The sequence below is a fragment of the Bufo gargarizans genome, unplaced genomic scaffold, assembly GCF_014858855.1.
Source record: "Bufo gargarizans isolate SCDJY-AF-19 unplaced genomic scaffold, ASM1485885v1 fragScaff_scaffold_137_pilon, whole genome shotgun sequence".
NCBI lineage: Eukaryota > Metazoa > Chordata > Amphibia > Anura > Bufonidae > Bufo > Bufo gargarizans.
In genome coordinates, this window is record NW_025334060.1 from 86,057 (window position 1) to 107,796 (window position 21,740).

At 52.9% G+C, this 21,740-nt stretch overlaps 1 protein-coding gene across 1 annotated transcript in view; it reads right to left on the reverse strand.

The window, feature by feature from the left end:
* Positions 1-7,300: 7,300 nt before the first annotated feature.
* LOC122922293 (nuclear receptor-binding protein 2-like) overlaps positions 7,301-21,740 on the reverse strand; it is a 54,711-nt gene continuing 40,271 nt past the window's right edge. The window contains exons 8-12 of the mRNA XM_044272854.1: positions 13,256-13,316; positions 13,111-13,164; positions 8,640-8,703; positions 8,257-8,312; positions 7,301-7,912 (exon numbers count right to left, since the gene is read on the reverse strand). Coding sequence (XP_044128789.1) covers positions 7,844-7,912; positions 8,257-8,312; positions 8,640-8,703; positions 13,111-13,164; positions 13,256-13,316 — 304 coding nt within the window. The 3' untranslated portion in view covers positions 7,301-7,843. The remainder of the gene's footprint in view (positions 7,913-8,256; positions 8,313-8,639; positions 8,704-13,110; positions 13,165-13,255; positions 13,317-21,740) is intronic.

Sequence of the window (21,740 nt, forward strand, 5' to 3'; positions counted from 1 at the left end):
GACACCAGAGTTGTGCTAAGGAAAAACACAGCACCAGACAATGGGAGATTCCACAAACAACCTGCAAACCATAGAATACCCCATAAACCCAAAAAGGGAAAAAACCACAATAAGAGAAAACAGTAATAGTAATCAGACAAATGTCACAGGTACTTATCTCTGCGGTCAGCAGCAAAGAAAGAGGAGGATTTGCAGGCGGAGTGGCCTGTTATACTGGGACTATGGGGAGGGGCTGTTCAAATGTTCAATATTTTCTTTTTATCTTTGCTGCTATTGGTCAGAGTAAAGAAGGAGAATAGCAATATGAGCCTCCGGGTCTTGTAATAAAATCTGTATGTAGTGACCTCCTTCTTGTGGAGGCTGTATAATCTGTAGGTAGTGACCTCCTTCTTGTGGAGGCTGTATAATCTGTATGTAGTGAGCTCCCTCTAGTGGTGACTGTATAATCTACATGTAGTGAGCTCCCCCTAGTGGTGACTGTATAATCTGTATGTAGTGAGCTCCCTCTAGTGGTGACTGTATAATCTGTAGGTAGTGACCTCCTTCTCGTGGAGGCTGTATAATCTGTATGTAGTGAGCTCCCTCTAGTGGTGGCTGTATAATCTGTATGTAGTGAGCTCCTTCTAGTGGTGACTGTATAATCTGTATGTAGTGAGCTTCCTCTAGTGGTGGCTGTGTAATCTGTATGTAGTGATCTCTCTCTAGTGGTGACTGTATAATCTGTATGTAATGAGCTCCCTCTAGTGGTGGCTGTATAATCTGTATGCAGTGAGCTCCCTCTAGTGGTGACTGTATAATCTGTATGTAGTGAGCTCCCCCTAGTGGTGACTGTATAATCTGTATGTAGTGAGCTCCCTCTAGTGGTGGCTGTATAATCTGTATGTAGTGAGCTCCCTCTAGTGGTGGCTGTATAATCTGTAGGTAGTGACCTCCTTCTCGTGGAGGCTGTATAATCTGTATGTAGTGAGCTCCCTCTAGTGGTGGCTGTATAATCTGTATGTAGTGAGCTCCCTCTAGTGGTGGCTGTATAATCTGTATGTAGTGAGCTCCCCCTAGTGGTGGCTGTATAATCTGTATGTAGTGAGCTCCCTCTAGTGGAGGCTGTATAATCTGTATGTAGTGAGCTCCTTCTCGTGGAGGCTGTATAATCTGTAGGTAGTGTCCTCCTTCTCGTGGAGGCTGTATAATCTGTAGGTAGTGACCTCCTTCTCGTGGAGGCTGTATAATCTGTATGTAGTGAGCTCCTTCTCGTGGAGGCTGTATAATCTGTAGGTAGTGTCCTCCTTCTCGTGGAGGCTGTATAATCTGTAGGTAGTGACCTCCTTCTCGTGGAGGCTGTATAATCTGTAGGTAGTGAGCTTCTTCTCGTGGAGGCTGTATAATCTGTAGGTAGTGTCCTCCTTCTCGCGGAGGCTGTATATTCTGTAGGTAGTGACCTCCTTCTCGTGGAGGCTGTATAATCTGTAGGTAGTGAGCTCCTTCTCGTGGAGGCTGTATAATCTGTAGGTAGTGTCCTCCTTCTCGCGGAGGCTGTATATTCTGTAGGTAGTGACCTCCTTCTCGTGGAGGCTGTATAATCTGTAGGTAGTGAGCTCCTTCTCGTGGAGGCTGTATAATCTGTAGGTAGTGTCCTCCTTCTCGCGGAGGCTGTATAATCTGTAGGTAGTGACCTCCTTCTCGTGGAGGCTGTATAATCTGTAGGTAGTGAGCTCCCTCTAGTGGAAGCTATGTAGTGACCTCCTTCTTGTGGAGGCTGTATAATCTGTAGGTAGTGACCTCCTTCTCGTGGAGGCTGTATAATCTGTAGGTAGTGAGCTCCTTCTCGTGGAGGCTGTATAATCTGTAGGTAGTGACCTGCTTCTCGTGGAGGCTGTATAATCTGTAGGTAGTGACCTGCTTCTCGTGGAGGCTGTATAATCTGTATGTAGTGAGCTCCTTCTCGTGGAGGCTGTATAATCTGTAGGTAGTGACCTGCTTCTCGTGGAGGCTGTATAATCTGTATGTAGTGAGCTCCTTCTCGTGGAGGCTGTATATTCTGTAGGTAGTGACCTCCTTCTCGTGGAGGCTGTATAATCTGTAGGTAGTGAGCTCCTTCTCGTGGAGGCTGTATAATCTGTAGGTAGTGTCCTCCTTCTCGCGGAGGCTGTATAATCTGTAGGTAGTGTCCTCCTTCTCGTGGAGGCTGTATAATCTGTAGGTAGTGACCTCCTTCTCGTGGAGGCTGTATAATCTGTATGTAGTGAGCTCCTTCTCGTGGAGGCTGTATAATCTGTAGGTAGTGTCCTCCTTCTCGTGGAGGCTGTATAATCTGTAGGTAGTGACCTCCTTCTCGTGGAGGCTGTATAATCTGTAGGTAGTGAGCTTCTTCTCGTGGAGGCTGTATAATCTGTAGGTAGTGTCCTCCTTCTCGCGGAGGCTGTATATTCTGTAGGTAGTGACCTCCTTCTCGTGGAGGCTGTATAATCTGTAGGTAGTGAGCTCCTTCTCGTGGAGGCTGTATAATCTGTAGGTAGTGTCCTCCTTCTCGCGGAGGCTGTATATTCTGTAGGTAGTGACCTCCTTCTCGTGGAGGCTGTATAATCTGTAGGTAGTGAGCTCCTTCTCGTGGAGGCTGTATAATCTGTAGGTAGTGTCCTCCTTCTCGCGGAGGCTGTATAATCTGTAGGTAGTGACCTCCTTCTCGTGGAGGCTGTATAATCTGTAGGTAGTGAGCTCCCTCTAGTGGAAGCTATGTAGTGACCTCCTTCTTGTGGAGGCTGTATAATCTGTAGGTAGTGACCTCCTTCTCGTGGAGGCTGTATAATCTGTAGGTAGTGAGCTCCTTCTCGTGGAGGCTGTATAATCTGTAGGTAGTGACCTGCTTCTCGTGGAGGCTGTATAATCTGTAGGTAGTGACCTGCTTCTCGTGGAGGCTGTATAATCTGTATGTAGTGAGCTCCTTCTCGTGGAGGCTGTATAATCTGTAGGTAGTGACCTGCTTCTCGTGGAGGCTGTATAATCTGTATGTAGTGAGCTCCTTCTCGTGGAGGCTGTATATTCTGTAGGTAGTGACCTCCTTCTCGTGGAGGCTGTATAATCTGTAGGTAGTGAGCTCCTTCTCGTGGAGGCTGTATAATCTGTAGGTAGTGTCCTCCTTCTCGCGGAGGCTGTATAATCTGTAGGTAGTGACCTCCTTCTCGTGGAGGCTGTATAATCTGTAGGTAGTGAGCTCCCTCTAGTGGAAGCTATGTAGTGACCTCCTTCTTGTGGAGGCTGTATAATCTGTAGGTAGTGACCTCCTTCTCGTGGAGGCTGTATAATCTGTAGGTAGTGACCTGCTTCTCGTGGAGGCTGTATAATCTGTAGGTAGTGACCTCCTTCTCGTGGAGGCTGTATAATCTGTATGTAGTGACCTCCTTCTCGTGGAGGCTGTATAATGCAGCAGAATATTATCATATGAATCTATACCAGAGGTTTTTAAACTCGATATCAGAAATATGGATCCCATTGCCATAAAGGTAGATTATGGAACGAAGCAGCCCTGACCATGTCCAGGACATCACACTGAGCAGAGACGGCTTGTACCAGAGGGTCTGTGGTGTCTCAGGAGACGCAGTGTTTACAGGATGTCATTTCTCCTGCGAGACTTCTCTTCCCTCTGTGACGTCTCGTCAGCCGCCAAACCAAACAGCACAGACAATTTCTGTACACGAAGGTTCACCGGTGTGGAATGAAAAGGTCAACAAATGTCTTCATAAACCTCCCTCTTCAAGTTCTCACAATTTTCAAGAGCTCTGCGCTCGGTCAGTGAATGGGCAAATGATTCACATACTGAGTGCAGCTGACTTCATGCTCATACTGCTGAGTGTCGTTACAATGTATCATTGAGGAGCTAACCGCCTGGAGAGACTCCCGCTATTGCTGGGTTCAGCTCACAGAGGATTGTCTCTACCGATACTCTGTAACAAGTCCTCAGCTGTGTGAGCAGGATGTTTGATAGAGGTTTTCCACGTATGAGAGATCAGCTCCACACACATCAGGATGGGTCTTGTGTCCTGCTCTTTGGATGGGAGGGTAAGGAGGAGGCACCAGATCAGCTCAGTCCTCCTCCCAGGATGGGACAATCCTTCCACTGTTTTGTCGTTATCTGTACTCAGGACTCGCTGCTGAACAACGAGCAGAAACTCATCCCTTGTTTTATTATCACACAATGTCACATCAATGCTGCCCTCGATGGGCGGTGGGATTCTAGTGTACATTTACTGACTCACCACTCATGCCCCTCGCATTACGTTCCTCTACCAGTCTAATCCAGCCTTAGCCATTGTCCCTCTTGGCTCACCTTTCTCCACCAGCTATAACCCTCACCCTATGTTCTTCTGCCAGTCTTAGGCTGAGTTCTCACTTCCGTTATTTGATCAGTTATTGTAAGACAAAGCCAGTAGTGAAGCCTATTCAGAGATCAGATGTAATGGAAAGATCTGCACCTGTTCTTTGTATTTCACCGCACCTGGTTTTGGTTCACAATAACTGATGGAAATAACTGATCAAATAACAGAAGTGTGAACTCAGCCTTACCCCTTGTCTCTCTTGCCCTACTTTCCTCTGCCAACTTTACCCCTCATCCCTCTCACCCTATGTCCCTCTGTCAGCTTTACCCCTCACCCCTTACGTTTTGCTGCCAGCCTAACCCTTCATCCAACGTTCTACCACCAGTCTTAACCCTCATCCCCTCGCCCTTAAGTTCCACCGCCAGTCTTACCCCATCCCCCTCACTCTACGTTCCACCTCCAGCCTTTCCCTTTGTCCCTCTCGCCCAACGTTTCACCTCCAGCCTTACCCTTTATCCCTCTTGCCCTACCTTTCACCTCCAGCCTTTCCCTTAGTCCCAATCGCCCACCGTTTTACCTCCAGCCTTACCCTTCATCCCTCTTGCCCCTAACTTTTCCTTCATCCCTCTCGTCCTACCTTTCTCCTCTAGCCTTTCCCTTTCGTCCCTCTCGCCCCCTACCTTTTACCTTGTAGTGTATTGTATTCGTCCCTCTCGCCCTACGTTCAACTTCCAACCTCACCCTTCTTCCCTCTCGCCCAAGGTTCCACCGCCAGTCTTACCCCATCCCCCTCATCCTACATTCCACCTCCAGCCTTTCCCTTCACCCGCCGTTTCACCTCCAGCCTTACCCTTCGTACCTCTCGCCCTACCTTTCACCTCCAGCCTTTCCCTTCGTCCTACCTTTCACCTCCAGCCTTTCCCCTCGTCCCCTTTCACCACCAGCCTTACCCTTGGTCCCTCTCGCCCAACCTTTCACCTCCAGCCTTACCCTTCATCCCACCTTTGACCTCCAGCCTTACCCTTCGTCCCTCTCTCCCTACATTCCACTTCCAGCCTCGCCCTACCTGTCCCTTCCAGCCTTACCATTTATCCCTCTCGCCCTAAGTTCCACCGCCAGTCTTACCCCATTCCCCTACATTCCACCTCCAGCCTTTTCCTTCGTCCCTCTCGCCCGTTTCACCTCCAGCCTTACCCTTCGCGTCCCTCTCGTCCTACCTTTCAACTCCAGCCTTACCCTTCATCCCACCTTTCACCTCAAGCCTTACTCTTCGTCCCTCTCGCCCTACGTTCCACTTCCAGCCTCGCCCTACCTGTCACCTCCAGCCTTACCATTTATCCCTCTCACCCTACGTTCCACTTCCAGCATCAGCCTTTTTCCCTCTCGCACTAAGTTCCACCGCTAGTCTTACTCCATCCCCCTCATCCTACGTTCCACCTCCAGCCTTACCCTTCGTCCCTGTCTTCCTACCTTTCACCTCCAGTCTTTCCTTTCGTCCCTCTCGTCCTACCTTTCACCTCCATCCTTTCCCTTCATCCCACCTTTCACCTCCAGCCTTACCCTTCGTCCCACCTTTCACCTCCAGCCTTACCCTTCGTCCCACCTTTCACCTCCAGCCTTACCCTTCGTCCCACTCGCCCTACGTTCCACCGCCAGTCTTACTCGATCCCCCTCACCCTACGTTCCACCTCCGGCCTTTCCCGTCGTCCCTCTTGCCCTACGTTCCACTTCCAGACTCACCCTACCTGTCACCTCCAGCCTTACCATTTATCCCTCTCATCCTACGTTCCACTTCCAGCATCACCCTTCCTCTTCCGCCGCCAATCTTACCCCATCCCCCTCACCCTACATTCCACCTCCAGCCTGTCCCTTCGTCCCTCTCGCCCTACCTTTCACCTCCAGCCTTACCCTTCGTCCTACCTTTCACCTCCAGCCTTACCCTTCGTCCCTCTCGCCCTACCTGTCACCTCCAGCCTTACCCTTCGTCCCTCTCACCCTACGTTCCACTTCCATCACCCTTCTTCCCTCTCGCACTAAGTTACCGCCAGTCTTACTCTATCCCCCTCACCCTACATTCCACCTCCAGCCTTTCCCTTCGTCCCTCTCGCCCAACCTTTCACCTCCAGCCTTACCCTTCGTCCCTCTCTCCCTACGTTCCACTTCCAGCCTCGCCCTACCTGTCACCTCCAGCCTTACCATTTATCCCTCTCACCCTACGTTCCACTTCCAGCATCACCCTTCTTCCCTCTCGCACTAAGTTCCAATGCCAGTCTTACTCCATCCCCCTCACCCTACATTCCACCTCCAGCCTTTCCCTTCGTCCCTCTCGCCCATTTCACCTCCAGCCTTACCCTTCGTCCTACCTTTCACCTCCAGCCTTTCCCGTCGTCCCTCCTTTCACCTCCAGCCTTTCCCTTCGTCCCTCCTTTCACCTCCAGCCTTTCCCTTCGTCCCTCTCGTCCTACCTTTCACCTCCAGCCTCACCCTTCGTCCCTCTCGCCCTACCTTTCACCTCCAGCCTTTCCCTTCGTCCCTCTCGTCCTACCTTTCACCTCCAGCCTTTCCCTTCGTCCCTCTCATCCTTCCACCTCCAGCCTCACCCTTCGTCCCTCTCGTTCTTCCTTTCACCTCCAGCCTTTCCCTTCGTCCCTCTCGTCCTACCTTTCACCCCCAGCCTTTCCCTTCGTCCCTCTCGTCCTTCCTTTCACCTCCAGCCTCACCCTTCGTCCCTCTCGCCCTACCTTTCACCTCCAGCCTCACCCTTCGTCCCTCTCGTCCTACCTTTCACCTCCAGCCTCACCCTTCGTCCCTCTCGCCCTACCTTTCACCTCCAGCCTTTCCCTTCGTCCCTCTCGTCCTTCCTTTCACCTCCAGCCTCACCCTTCATTTCACCTCCAGCCTCACCCTTCGTCCCTCTCGCCCTACGTTTCAGCACCAGTCTTACACCATATTTTAGTGACACAATATAATAAATACGCGGTGCTCGTACATCACATGGGTTCTCTTTTATAATCTGTGGCCCTTGTGCTGGTCAGTAAACATTGTGTCGCCCTTAAATCATCATGTGGGGAGGGGGAGGTTGGATGCTTTGGCAGTAATCACTACTGACGCGTTTCTGTCATTCTGGGGACATAAGATTCCATTTCCGCCACCTCCAGGGACCCCAGAGCAGATGGGCCGAATTAATATCAGATCTAATATTATTCATGGCTTCCGCTATTATCTCTTCTTCATTGCGGCAGGATGAGACGCGTTCGCAGCTGGTTAGTGTGGCCCATTGTTACAAGTAGCATAGCCTGCACAATTAACTCCTTGATTGCCAAGAGATTAATGACACAATGCTGTTAAAAAGTGATGGACTGAGTTCAGATCTCGTGGTGGACTTCTCCTTTGGAGGCTTCAGTGCCAGAGCCAAAGCTCCTAGAGGGCTGGAAACAGACTGGTCATTGCCCCCTCCTCGCCTGCTGTAGCACCTGCCAACTCTATGGCCGTCCTGTTCACCATCTTTCCCAGTGCAGACATGGCACTGGCCGTCAGTTCAGAGGGGGGCGGTACTTGTGCAGAGCGTCTTCCAGGAAGTTAGCCGTTTTCTGACAGTCTTCCTAAACAAATGAAACAAAGAATGGAAATGAATGTACAAACCGCCTGTGCAGAGCGACGTCGGAGGACTTTATATCCTCAGAACGGGCAGGAAGGTGCAACAAAAGGAGACATCTGATTGGCTCAGAGCACACAGCAAAGCTCTGACATCACACTAGGATGGGCCGCCCTAATCAGCAAGCAGAGGAAAAGACCCGAAATGTGCAGGCTACACCCCACATACAGGGGGAGGAGGTTCTGGTTCTGCAGTGCCAGGTGCACACTTCCAGTATGAGATACACAGTTTGGTTGTGTGATGTGCATGAACATCGCCTAATGAGACTGCGCCACTCTCCGCAGGACTTACCTCACTGATGAAGCCGTAGTGCACGAGCTCCGAGGCGAGAGTCTGAGAACTTTCATCTACAACAGAAGAGAAACAACCAAGATGAGAGGCACACCACAGAGTCACCAGCCGCTACTGGTGGAAGAGGCCCTGCTGGTGCAGGGGTCCCTACTGGTGGGGACAGGGTGCCTAATGGTGGAAGGTTCCTTACTGGTGCAAAGACAGAATGTACTGATCAAGATGGACTGAACAACCACAGGGTTTTACTTCCTGTACCCAACACCTCCAGAGAATTTCAGGATTGCTGCCAGTCAGAAATCCCTCTATTCTGCTCTATTACTTGGGAGGATGAGTAGCGCAGACATCACCAGGAAAGCGCCCCCTAGTGGTGTCGTATCACTTACTGGGTAGCAGGTCGCAGCTCAGGTGCCGGTGCAACTTGTCTTCCAACTTTAGGTACAAGGTGAGCTGAGAAAGAAGAGAACAAAGTAAGAGGGAGAGCGGACGGGGAGGGGAGTGTAGGGTGGTCAGTGATCCCTATGCTCCCACTAGGATGTCTTGACAAAGTATTCACCCCCTTCATACTTTGAGGTCATAACCACGAGTCAGAATTGCATTTTTTTTTCCTGTTTACTTGCATCAGGATGGAAGACAAATTCCCTCAAGACCCTGCAGTCTGTTCTGTTCTGGGGGCCGCAGAGATTCGCTTTATAGCAGAAAACAAGCTGCCGAGTATGGAAGAGCACAGTGAGCACGCTCTGCGAGTTTTAGAGAGCGCAGTGAGCACGCTCTGCGAGTTTTGGAGAGCGCAGTGAGCACGCTCTGCGAGTTTTGGAGAGCGCAGTGAGCACGCTCTGCGAGTTTTAGAGAGCGCAGTGAGCACGCTCTGCGAGTTTTAGAGAGCGCAGTGAGCACGCTCTGCGAGTTTTAGAGAGCACAGTGAGCACGCTCTGCGAGTTTTAGAGAGCGCAGTGAGCACGCTCTGCGAGTTTTAGAGAGCGCAGTGAGCACGCTCTGCGAGTTTTAGAGAGCGCAGTGAGCACGCTCTGAGTTTTGGAGAGTGCAGTGAGCACGCTCTGAGTTTTGGAGAGCGCAGTGAGCACGCTCTGAGTTTTGGAGAGTGCAGTGAGCACGCTCTGTGAGTTTTGGAGAGCGCAGTGAGCACGCTCTGCGAGTTTTGGAGAGCGCAGTGAGCACGCTCTGCGAGTTTAGGAAAGTGCAGTGAGCACGCTCTGCGAGTTTAGGAAAGTGCAGTGAGCACGCTAGGAGGCTGTGAGTTTAGGAAAGTGCAGTGAGCATGCTTTTTGAGTGTGAAAGAGTGTAGTAAACATGCTCTGTGAGAATGGGAAAATGCAGTGAGCATGCTCTGAGTATGGGAGAGTGTAGTGAGCACGCTCTATGAGTATAGATAGGAGGATATAGAGAGCATGCTTTATGGCTGTGGGTGACTGAAGTGAGCACGCTCTATGAGTATAGATAGGAGGATATAGAGAGCATGCTTTATGGCTGTGGGGGACTGTAGTGAGCACGCTCTATGAGTATAGATAGGAGGCTGTAGAGAGCATGCTTTATGGCTGTGGGGGACTGTAGTGAGCACGCTCTATGAGTATAGATAGGAGGCTGTAGAGAGCATGCTTTATGGCTGTGGGGGACTGTAGTGAGCACGCTCTATGAGTATAGATAGGAGGATATAGAGAGCATGCTTTATGGCTGTGGGTGACTGTAGTGAGCACGCTCTATGAGTATAGATAGGAGGCTGTAGAGAGCATGCTTTATGGCTGTGGGTGACTGTAGTGAGCACGCTCTATGAGTATAGATAGAAGGCTGTAGAGAGCATGCTTTATGGCTGTGGGTGACTGTAGTGAGCACGCTCTATGAGTATAGATAGGAGGCTGTAGAGAGCATGCTTTATGGCTGTGGGTGACTGTAGTGAGCACGCTCTATGAGTATAGATAGGAGGCTGTAGAGAGCATGCTTTATGGCTGTGGGGGACTGTAGTGAGCACGCTCTATGAGTATAGATAGGAGGCTGTAGAGAGCATGCTTTATGGCTGTGGGGGACTGTAGTGAGCACGCTCTATGAGTATAGATAGGAGGCTGTAGAGAGCATGCTTTATGGCTGTGGGGGACTGTAGTGAGCACGCTCTATGAGTATAGATAGGAGGATGTAGAGAGCATGCTTTATGGCTGTGGGGGACTGTAGTGAGCACGCTCTATGAGTATAGATAGGAGGCTGTAGAGAGCATGCTTTATGGCTGTGGGTGACTGTAGTGAGCACGCTCTATGAGTATAGATAGGAGGCTGTAGAGAGCATGCTTTATGGCTGTGGGGGACTGTAGTGAGCACGCTCTATGAGTATAGATAGGAGGCTGTAGAGAGCATGCTTTATGGCTGTGGGGGACTGTAGTGAGCACGCTCTATGAGTATAGATAGGAGGCTGTAGTGAGCATGCTTTATGGCTGTGGGTGACTGTAGTGAGCACGCTCTATGAGTATAGATAGGAGGCTGTAGAGAGCATGCTTTATGGCTGTGGGGGACTGTAGTGAGCACGCTCTATGAGTATAGATAGGAGGCTGTAGTGAGCATGCTTTATGGCTGTGGGTGACTGTAGTGAGCACGCTCTATGAGTATAGATAGGAGGATATAGAGAGCATGCTTTATGGCTGTGGGGGACTGTAGTGAGCACGCTCTATGAGTATAGATAGGAGGCTGTAGAGAGCATGCTTTATGGCTGTGGGGGACTGTAGTGAGCACGCTCTATGAGTATAGATAGGAGGATGTAGAGAGCATGCTTTATGGCTGTGGGGGACTGTAGTGAGCACGCTCTATGAGTATAGATAGGAGGCTGTAGAGAGCATGCTTTATGGCTGTGGGGGACTGTAGTGAGCACGCTCTATGAGTATAGATAGGAGGCTGTAGAGAGCATGCTTTATGGCTGTGGGGGACTGTAGTGAGCACGCTCTATGAGTATAGATAGGAGGCTGTAGTGAGCATGCTTTATGGCTGTGGGGGACTGTAGTGAGCACGCTCTATGAGTATAGATAGGAGGCTGTAGAGAGCATGCTTTATGGCTGTGGGGGACTGTAGTGAGCACGCTCTATGAGTATAGATAGAAGGCTGTAGAGAGCATGCTTTATGGCTGTGGGGGACTGTAGTGAGCACGCTCTATGAGTATAGATAGGAGGATGTAGAGAGCATGCTTTATGGCTGTGGGGGACTGTAGTGAGCACGCTCTACGAGTATAGATAGGAGGATGTAGAGAGCATGCTTTATGGCTGTGGGGGACTGTAGTGAGCACGCTCTACGAGTATAGATAGGAGGCTGTAGAGAGCATGCTTTATGGCTGTGGGGGACTGTAGTGAGCACGCTCTATGAGTATAGATAGGAGGCTGTAGAGAGCATGCTTTATGGCTGTGGGGGACTGTAGTGAGCACGCTCTATGAGTATAGATAGGAGGATGTAGAGAGCATGCTTTATGGCTGTGGGGGACTGTAGTGAGCACGCTCTATGAGTATAGATAGGAGGCTGTAGAGAGCATGCTTTATGGCTGTGGGGGACTGTAGTGAGCACGCTCTATGAGTATAGATAGGAGGCTGTAGAGAGCATGCTTTATGGCTGTGGGTGACTGTAGTGAGCACGCTCTATGAGTATAGATGGGAGGATATAGAGAGCATGCTTATGGCTGTGGGGGACTGTAGTGAGCACGCTCTATGAGTATAGATAGGAGGATGTAGAGAGCATGCTTTATGGCTGTGGGTGACTGTAGTGAGCACGCTCTATGAGTATAGATAGGAGGATGTAGAGAGCATGCTTTATGGCTGTGGGTGACTGTAGTGAGCACACTCTATGAGTATAGATAGGAGGCTGTAGAGAGCATGCTTTATGGCTGTGGGGGACTGTAGTGAGCACGCTCTATGAGTATAGATAGGAGGCTGTAGAGAGCATGCTTTATGGCTGTGGGGGACTGTAGTGAGCACGCTCTATGAGTATAGATAGGAGGCTGTAGAGAGCATGCTTTATGGCTGTGGGGGACTGTAGTGAGCACGCTCTATGAGTATAGATAGGAGGCTGTAGAGAGCATGCTTTATGGCTGTGGGTGACTGTAGTGAGCACGCTCTACGAGTATAGATAGGAGGCTGTAGAGAGCATGCTTTATGGCTGTGGGGGACTGTAGTGAGCACGCTCTAGGAGTATAGATAGGAGGATGTAGAGAGCATGCTTTATGGCTGTGGGGGACTGTAGTGAGCACGCTCTATGAGTATAGATAGGAGGCTGTAGAGAGCATGCTTTATGGCTGTGGGTGACTGTAGTGAGCACGCTCTAGGAGTATAGATAGGAGGCTGTAGAGAGCATGCTTTATGGCTGTGGGGGACTGTAGTGAGCACGCTCTAGGAGTATAGATAGGAGGCTGTAGAGAGCATGCTTTATGGCTGTGGGGGACTGTAGTGAGCACGCTCTATGAGTATAGATAGGAGGATGTAGAGAGCATGCTTTATGGCTGTGGGGGACTGTAGTGAGTTCGCGTCAGGGTATGTGGGTGAAAATAAGGGCAGAAAGCCCCCATGTAAGGAGGAGTGCGGAGCTGTACTGCTGCCAGCGCTGCTTCTACTACATAGTGCCCTGAGCGGTGTGAACACTTATGCATTCTATTATTTTGCAATGAATGCCGATCACATCGCAGAGATTTGCGTTCACGTTGCGAGGGGCGTGAGAATATTTTAAAGGTGCATTCAGACCTCGCAGCTGCAGTAATAAAGGGTGTGTTCACACGATACATTGTTACTGCAGTGATCAGATAACGATAACCTATAGGGGCGGTCATATACACTGTAACTGGGGTGACTACAGAGAATGGCGGGTGGTACATATAACATACGTGTATCCGAGCCTTGTCTTCCCGCCGCTCCAGGTTGCAGTGCATCTGTACGACCTGCAGAGAGAAGAGACCATTAGGGGCTCAATATCCAGGGAGGGGGCACGGTGATGTCATCCGAGGAGGACCGAGCCCGGCCTGAGACTACCTGACACCCAGGGGGTCTGTGCTTGTGGCTTGGAGGAGCTCGAAGATGACCCGACAGTGACCTTCACATCATCCTACAATGCGTTAGGAAAGTCCTCACACCCCTCACATTCTGTCCTCTCGCTCCTTGTGCCATCAGTGGCGACATCTGTGGCATTGTGCTGTGTGATCAAACTGCACATTTCAGAGTGGCCTTTTATTGTGGGCAATAACCATGCTGTCTAATCAGCACTTGATCTGCCACACCTGTGAGGGGGGATGGATGCGGCAAAGGAGAAGCGCTCACTACACAGATCCAGACAGATCTGTGGACAATATCTGAGAGTAACGGCTCTTCTGTGTCTGTAGAACATGCTTCAGATCTTTGAGTTCAGCTCATGCAGAATGGGAGCAAAACCAAAAGTGTTGGGTTTATATTTTTTTCATGGGATGACACTGAAGACCTGACCCTCTGATACAATGTACAGTAGTCCGTGTTCAGCTGTGTACGTCGGGCGTGTCCTCAAAATAACTCAACACACAGCCATTAATGTCTAAACTGCTGGCAACAAAAGTAAGGACACCCCTAAGTGAGAAAGGTCCAAATTGTGCCCCAAGTGTCAATATTTTGTGTGGGCGCAATTATTTTCCGGCACAACCTTAACTCTCTTGGGCATGGAGTTCACAGGTTCCACTGGAATCCTCTTCTTCTCCTCCATGGTGACATCACGAAGCTGGTGGATGTTGGAGACCTTCCTCTCCTCCACCTTCCCTTTGAGGAGGCCCCACAGATGCTCAATACCCTAGGTCTGGAGACACGTTTGGCCGCTCCAGCACAATTCACCCTTAGCTTCTTTAGTAAAGCAGTGGTCGTCTTGGAGGCGTTTGGGGTCATTATCATGTTGGATACTGCTCTGCGGCCCAGTCTCCGAAGAGAGGGGATCACGCTCTGCTTCAGTACGTCACAGAACATGATAGTAACCTCTGGATATGACGCTGAGCACTGACAGGCTGACCCCCCTCCCCTGTAACCTCTGCAGCAATGCTGGCAGCACTCATACAGCCTCTGGATATGAACGCTGAGCACTGACAGGCTGACCCCCCTCCCCTGTAACCTCTGCAGCAATGCTGGCAGCACTCATACAACCTCTGGATATGGCGCTGAGCACTGACAGGCTGACCCCCCACCCCTAGTAACCTCTGCAGCAATGCTGGCAGCACTCATACAACCTCTGGATATGACGCTGAGCACTGACAGGCTGACCCCCCACCCCTGTAACCTCTGCAGCAATGCTGGCAGCACTCATACAGCCTCTGGATATGACGCTGAGCACTGACAGGCTGACCCCCACTCTCCTGTAACCTCTGCAGCAATGCTGGCAGCACTCATACAGCCTCTGGATATGACACTGAGCACTGACAGGCTGACCCCCACCCCCCCCCCTGTAACCTCTGCAGCAATGCTGGCAGCACTCATACAACCTCTGGATATGACGCTGAGCACTGACAGGCTGACCCCCACCTCTGTAACCTCTGCAGCAATGCTGGCAGCACTCATACAGCCTCTGGATATGACGCTGAGCACTGACAGGCTGACCCCCCACCCCTGTAACCTCTGCAGCAATGCTGGCAGCACTCATACAACCTCTGGATATGACGCTGAGCACTGACAGGCTGACCCCCCACCCCTGTAACCTCTGCAGCAATGCTGGCAGCACTCATACAACCTCTGGATATGACGCTGAGCACTGACAGGCTGACCCCCCACCCCTGTAACCTCTGCAGCAATGCTGGCAGCACTCATACAGCCTCTGGATATGACGCTGAGCACTGACAGGCTGACCCCCACCCCTGTAACCTCTGCAGCAATGCTGGCAGCACTCATACAACCTCTGGATATGACGCTGAGCACTGACAGGCTGACCCCCCCACCCCTGTAACCTCTGCAGCAATGCTGGCAGCACTCATACAACCTCTGGATATGACGCTGAGCACTGACAGGCTGACCCCCCACCCCTGTAACCTCTGCAGCAATGCTGGCAGCACTCATACAACCTCTGGATATGACGCTGAGCACTGACAGGCTGACCCCCCACCCCTGTAACCTCTGCAGCAATGCTGGCAGCACTCATACAACCTCTGGATATGACGCTGAGCACTGACAGGCTGACCCCCCACCCCTGTAACCTCTGCAGCAATGCTGGCAGCACTCATACAAGCCTCTGGATATGACGCTGAGCACTGACAGGCTGACCCCCCACCCCTGTAACCTCTGCAGCAATGCTGGCAGCACTCATACAACCTCTGGATATGACGCTGAGCACTGACAGGCTGACCCCCCACCCCTGTAACCTCGGCAGCAATGCTGGCAGCACTCATACAACCTCTGGATATGACGCTGAGCACTGACAGGCTGACCCCCCACCCCTGTAACCTCTGCAGCAATGCTGGCAGCACTCATACAACCTCTGGATTATGACGCTGAGCACTGACAGGCTGACCCCCCACCCCTGTAACCTCTGCAGCAATGCTGGCAGCACTCATACAGCCTCTGGATATGACGCTGAGCACTGACAGGCTGACCCCCCACCCCTGTAACCTCTGCAGCAATGCTGGCAGCACTCATACAACCTCTGGATATGACGCTGAGCACTGACAGGCTGACCCCCCCACCCCTGTAACCTCTGCAGCAATGCTGGCAGCACTCATACAACCTCTGGATATGACGCTGAGCACTGACAGGCTGACCCCCCACCCCTGTAACCTCTGCAGCAATGCTGGCAGCACTCATACAACCTCTGGATATGACGCTGAGCACTGACAGGCTGACCCCCCACCCCTGTAACCTCTGCAGCAATGCTGGCAGCACTCATACAACCTCTGGATATGACGCTGAGCACTGACAGGCTGACCCCCCACCCCTGTAACCTCTGCAGCAATGCTGGCAGCACTCATACAACCTCTGGATATGACGCTGAGCACTGACAGGCTGACCCCCCACCCCTGTAACCTCTGCAGCAATGCTGGCAGCACTCATACAACCTCTGGATATGACGCTGAGCACTGACAGGCTGACCCCCCACCCCTGTAACCTCTGCAGCAATGCTGGCAGCACTCATACAACCTCTGGATATGACGCTGAGCACTGACAGGCTGACCCCCCACCCCTGTAACCTCTGCAGCAATGCTGGCAGCACTCATACAACCTCTGGATATGACGCTGAGCACTGACAGGCTGACCCCCCACCCCTGTAACCTCTGCAGCAATGCTGGCAGCACTCATACAACCTCTGGATATGACGCTGAGCACTGACAGGCTGACCCCCCACCCCCTGTAACCTCTGCAGCAATGCTGGCAGCACTCATACAACCTCTGGATATGACGCTGAGCACTGACAGGCTGACCCCCCCACCCCCTGTAACCTCTGCAGCAATGCTGGCAGCACTCATACAACCTCTGGATATGACGCTGAGCACTGACAGGCTGACCCCCCACCCCTGTAACCTCTGCAGCAATGCTGGCAGCACTCATACAACCTCTGGATATGACGCTGAGCACTGACAGGCTGACCCCCCCACCCCTGTAACCTCTGCAGCAATGCTGGCAGCACTCATACAACCTCTGGATATGACGCTGAGCACTGACAGGCTGACCCCCCACCCCTGTAACCTCTGCAGCAATGCTGGCAGCACTCATACAACCTCTGGATATGACGCTGAGCACTGACAGGCTGACCCCCCACCCCTGTAACCTCTGCAGCAATGCTGGCAGCACTCATACAACCTCTGGATATGACACTGAGCACTGACAGGCTGACCCCCCCACCCCTGTAACCTCTGCAGCAATGCTGGCAGCACTCATACAACCTCTGGATATGACGCTGAGCACTGACAGGCTGACCCCCCAACCCCTGTAACCTCTGCAGCAATGCTGGCAGCACTCATACAACCTCTGGATATGACGCTGAGCACTGACAGGCTGGACCCCCCACCCCTGTAACCTCTGCAGCAATGCTGGCAGCACTCATACAACCTCTGGATATGACGCTGAGCACTGACAGGCTGACCCCCCCCACCCCTGTAACCTCTGCAGCAATGCTGGCAGCACTCATACAACCTCTGGATATGACGCTGAGCACTGACAGGCTGACCCCCCCACCCCTGTAACCTCTGCAGCAATGCTGGCAGCACTCATACAGCCTCTGGATATGACGCTGAGCACTGACAGGCTGACCCCCCACCTCCACCCCTGTAACCTCTGCAGCAATGCTGGCAGCACTCATACAGCCTCTGGATATGACGCTGAGCACTGACAGGCTGACCCCCCCCCACCCCTGTAACCTCTGCAGCAATGCTGGCAGCACTCATACAACCTCTGGATATGACGCTGAGCACTGACAGGCTGACCCCCCCACCCCTGTAACCTCTGCAGCAATGCTGGCAGCACTCATACAAGCCTCTGGATATGACGCTGAGCACTGACAGGCTGACCCCCCACCCCTGTAACCTCTGCAGCAATGCTGGCAGCACTCATACACCTCTGGATATGACACTGAGCACTGACAGGTCTGACCCCCCCCCACCCCTGTAACCTCTGCAGCAATGCTGGCAGCACTCATACAACCTCTGGATATGACGCTGAGCACTGACAGGCTGACCCCCCACCCCTGTAACCTCTGCAGCAATGCTGGCAGCACTCATACAACCTCTGGATATGACGCTGAGCACTGACAGGCTGACCCCCCCCCCCCTGTAACCTCTGCAGCAATGCTGGCAGCACTCATACAACCTCTGGATATGACGCTGAGCACTGACAGGCTGACCCCCCACCCCTGTAACCTCTGCAGCAATGCTGGCAGCACTCATACAACTCTGGATATGACGCTGAGCACTGACAGGCTGACCCCCCCACCCCTGTAACCTCTGCAGCAATGCTGGCAGCACTCATACAACCTCTGGATATGACCCTGAGCACTGACAGGCTGACCCCCCACCCCTGTAACCTCTGCAGCAATGCTGGCAGCACTCATACAACCTCTGGATATGACGCTGAGCACTGACAGGCTGACCCCCCACCCCTGTAACCTCTGCAGCAATGCTGGCAGCACTCATACAACCTCTGGATATGACGCTGAGCACTGACAGGCTGACCCCCCACCCCTGTAACCTCTGCAGCAATGCTGGCAGCACTCATACAACCTCTGGATATGACGCTGAGCACTGACAGGCTGACCCCCACCCCTGTAACCTCTGCAGCAATGCTGGCAGCACTCATACAGCCTCTGATATGACGCTGAGCACTGACAGGCTGACCCCCCACCCCTGTAACCTCTGCAGCAATGCTGGCAGCACTCATACAAGCCTCTGGATATGACGCTGAGCACTGACAGGCTGACCCCCCCACCCCTGTAACCTCTGCAGCAATGCTGGCAGCACTCATACAACCTCTGGATATGACGCTGAGCACTGACAGGCTGACCCCCCCACCCCTGTAACCTCTGCAGCAATGCTGGCAGCACTCATACAACCTCTGGATATGACGCTGAGCACTGACAGGCTGACCCCCACCCCCTGTAACCTCTGCAGCAATGCTGGCAGCACTCATACAACCTCTGGATATGACGCTGAGCACTGACAGGCTGACCCCCCACCCCTGTAACCTCTGCAGCAATGCTGGCAGCACTCATACAGCCTCTGGATATGACGCTGAGCACTGACAGGCTGACCCCCCACCCCTGTAACCTCTGCAGCAATGCTGGCAGCACTCATACAGCCTCTGGATATGACACTGAGCACTGACAGGCTGACCCCCACCCCTGTAACCTCTGCAGCAATGCTGGCAGCACTCATACAACCTCTGGATATGACGCTGAGCACTGACAGGCTGACCCCCCACCCCCTGTAACCTCTGCAGCAATGCTGGCAGCACTCATACAGCCTCTGGATATGACGCTGAGCACTGACAGGCTGACCCCCCCACCCCTGTAACCTCTGCAGCAATGCTGGCAGCACTCATACAACCTCTGGATATGACGCTGAGCACTGACAGGCTGACCCCCCACCCCCTTTACCTCTGCAGCAATGCTGGCAGCACTCATACAACCTCTGGATATGACGCTGAGCACTGACAGGCTGACCCCCCACCCCTGTAACCTCTGCAGCAATGCTGGCAGCACTCATACAACCTCTGGATATGACGCTGAGCACTGACAGGCTGACCCCCCACCCCTGTAACCTCTGCAGCAATGCTGGCAGCACTCATACAACCTCTGGATATGACGCTGAGCACTGACAGGCTGACCCCCACCCCCTGTAACCTCTGCAGCAATGCTGGCAGCACTCATACAACCTCTGGATATGGACGCTGAGCACTGACAGGCTGACCCCCCCCCACCCCTGTAACCTCTGCAGCAATGCTGGCAGCACTCATACAACCTCTGGATATGACGCTGAGCACTGACAGGCTGACCCCCCACCCCTGTAACCTCTGCAGCAATGCTGGCAGCACTCATACAACCTCTGGATATGACGACTGAGCCACTGACAGGCTGACCCCCCCACCCCTGTAACCTCTGCAGCAATGCTGGCAGCACTCATACAACCTCTGGATATGACAGCTGAGCACTGACAGGCTGACCCCCCACCCCTGTAACCTCTGCAGCAATGCTGGCAGCACTCATACAACCTCTGGATATGACGCTGAGCACTGACCGGCTGACCCCCCCCCACCCCTGTAACCTCTGCAGCAATGCTGGCAGCACTCATACAGCCTCTGGATATGACGCTGAGCACTGACAGGCTGACCCCCCCCCACCCCTGTAACCTCTGCAGCAATGCTGGCAGCACTCATACAACCTCTGGATATGACGCTGAGCACTGACAGGCTGACCCCCCCACCCCCTGTAACCTCTGCAGCAATGCTGGCAGCACTCATACAACCTCTGGATATGACGCTGAGCACTGACAGGCTGACCCCCCCACCCCTGTAACCTCTGCAGCAATGCTGGCAGCACTCATACAGCCTCTGGATATGACACTGAGCACTGACAGGCTGACCCCCCACCCCTGTAACCTCTGCAGCAATGCTGGCAGCACTCATACAACCTCTGGATATGACGCTGAGCACTGACAGGCTGACCCCCCCACCCCCTGTAACCTCTGCCAGCAATGCTGGCAGCACTCATACAACCTCTGGATATGACACTGAGCACTGACAGGCTGACCCCCACCCCTGTAACCTCTGCAGCAATGCTGGCAGCACTCATACAACCTCTGGATATGACGCTGAGCACTGACAGGCTGACCCCCCCACCCCTGTAACCTCTGCAGCAATGCTGGCAGCACTCATACAGCCTCTGGATATGACGCTGAGCACTGACAGGCTGGACCCCCCCACCCCTGTAACCTCTGCAGCATGCTGGCAGCACTCATACAACCTCTGGATATGACGCTGAGCACTGACAGGCTGACCCCCCCCACCCCTGTAACCTCTGCAGCAATGCTGGCAGCACTCATACAACCTCTGGATATGACGCTGAGCACTGACAGGCTGACCCCCCCACCCCTGTAACCTCTGCAGCAATGCTGGCAGCACTCATACAGCCTCTGGATATGACACTGAGCACTGACAGGCTGACCCCCCACCCCTGTAACCTCTGCAGCAATGCTGGCCGCACTCATACACCTCTGGATATTGACGCTGAGCACTGACAGGCTGACCCCCCCACCCCTGTAACCTCTGCAGCAATGCTGGCAGCACTCATACAACCTCTGGATATGACGCTGAGCACTGACAGGCTGACCCCCACCCCTGTAACCTCTGCAGCAATGCTGGCAGCACTCATACAACCTCTGGATATGACGCTGAGCACTGACAGGCTGACCCCCACCCCTGTAACCTCTGCAGCAATGCTGGCAGCACTCATACAACCTCTGGATATGACGCTGAGCACTGACAGGCTGACCCCCCACCCCTGTAACCTCTGCAGCAATGCTGGCAGCACTCATACACCTCTGGATATGACGCTGAGCACTGACAGGCTGACCCCCACCCCTGTAACCTCTGCAGCAATGCTGGCAGCACTCATACAACCTCTGGATATGACGCTGAGCACTGACAGGCTGACCCCCACCCCTGTAACCTCTGCAGCAATGCTGGCAGCACTCATACAACCTCTGGATATGACGCTGAGCACTGACAGGCTGACCCCCACCCCTGTAACCTCTGCAGCAATGCTGGCAGCACTCATACAACCTCTGGATATGACGCTGAGCACTGACAGGCTGACCCCCACCCCTGTAACCTCTGCAGCAATGCTGGCAGCACTCATACACCTCTGGATATGACGCTGAGCACTGACAGGCTGCCCCCCCCCACCCCTGTAACCTCTGCAGCAATGCTGGCAGCACTCATACAACCTCTGGATATGACGCTGAGCACTGACAGGCTGACCCCCACCCCTGTAACCTCTGCAGCAATGCTGGCAGCACTCATACAACCTCTGGAT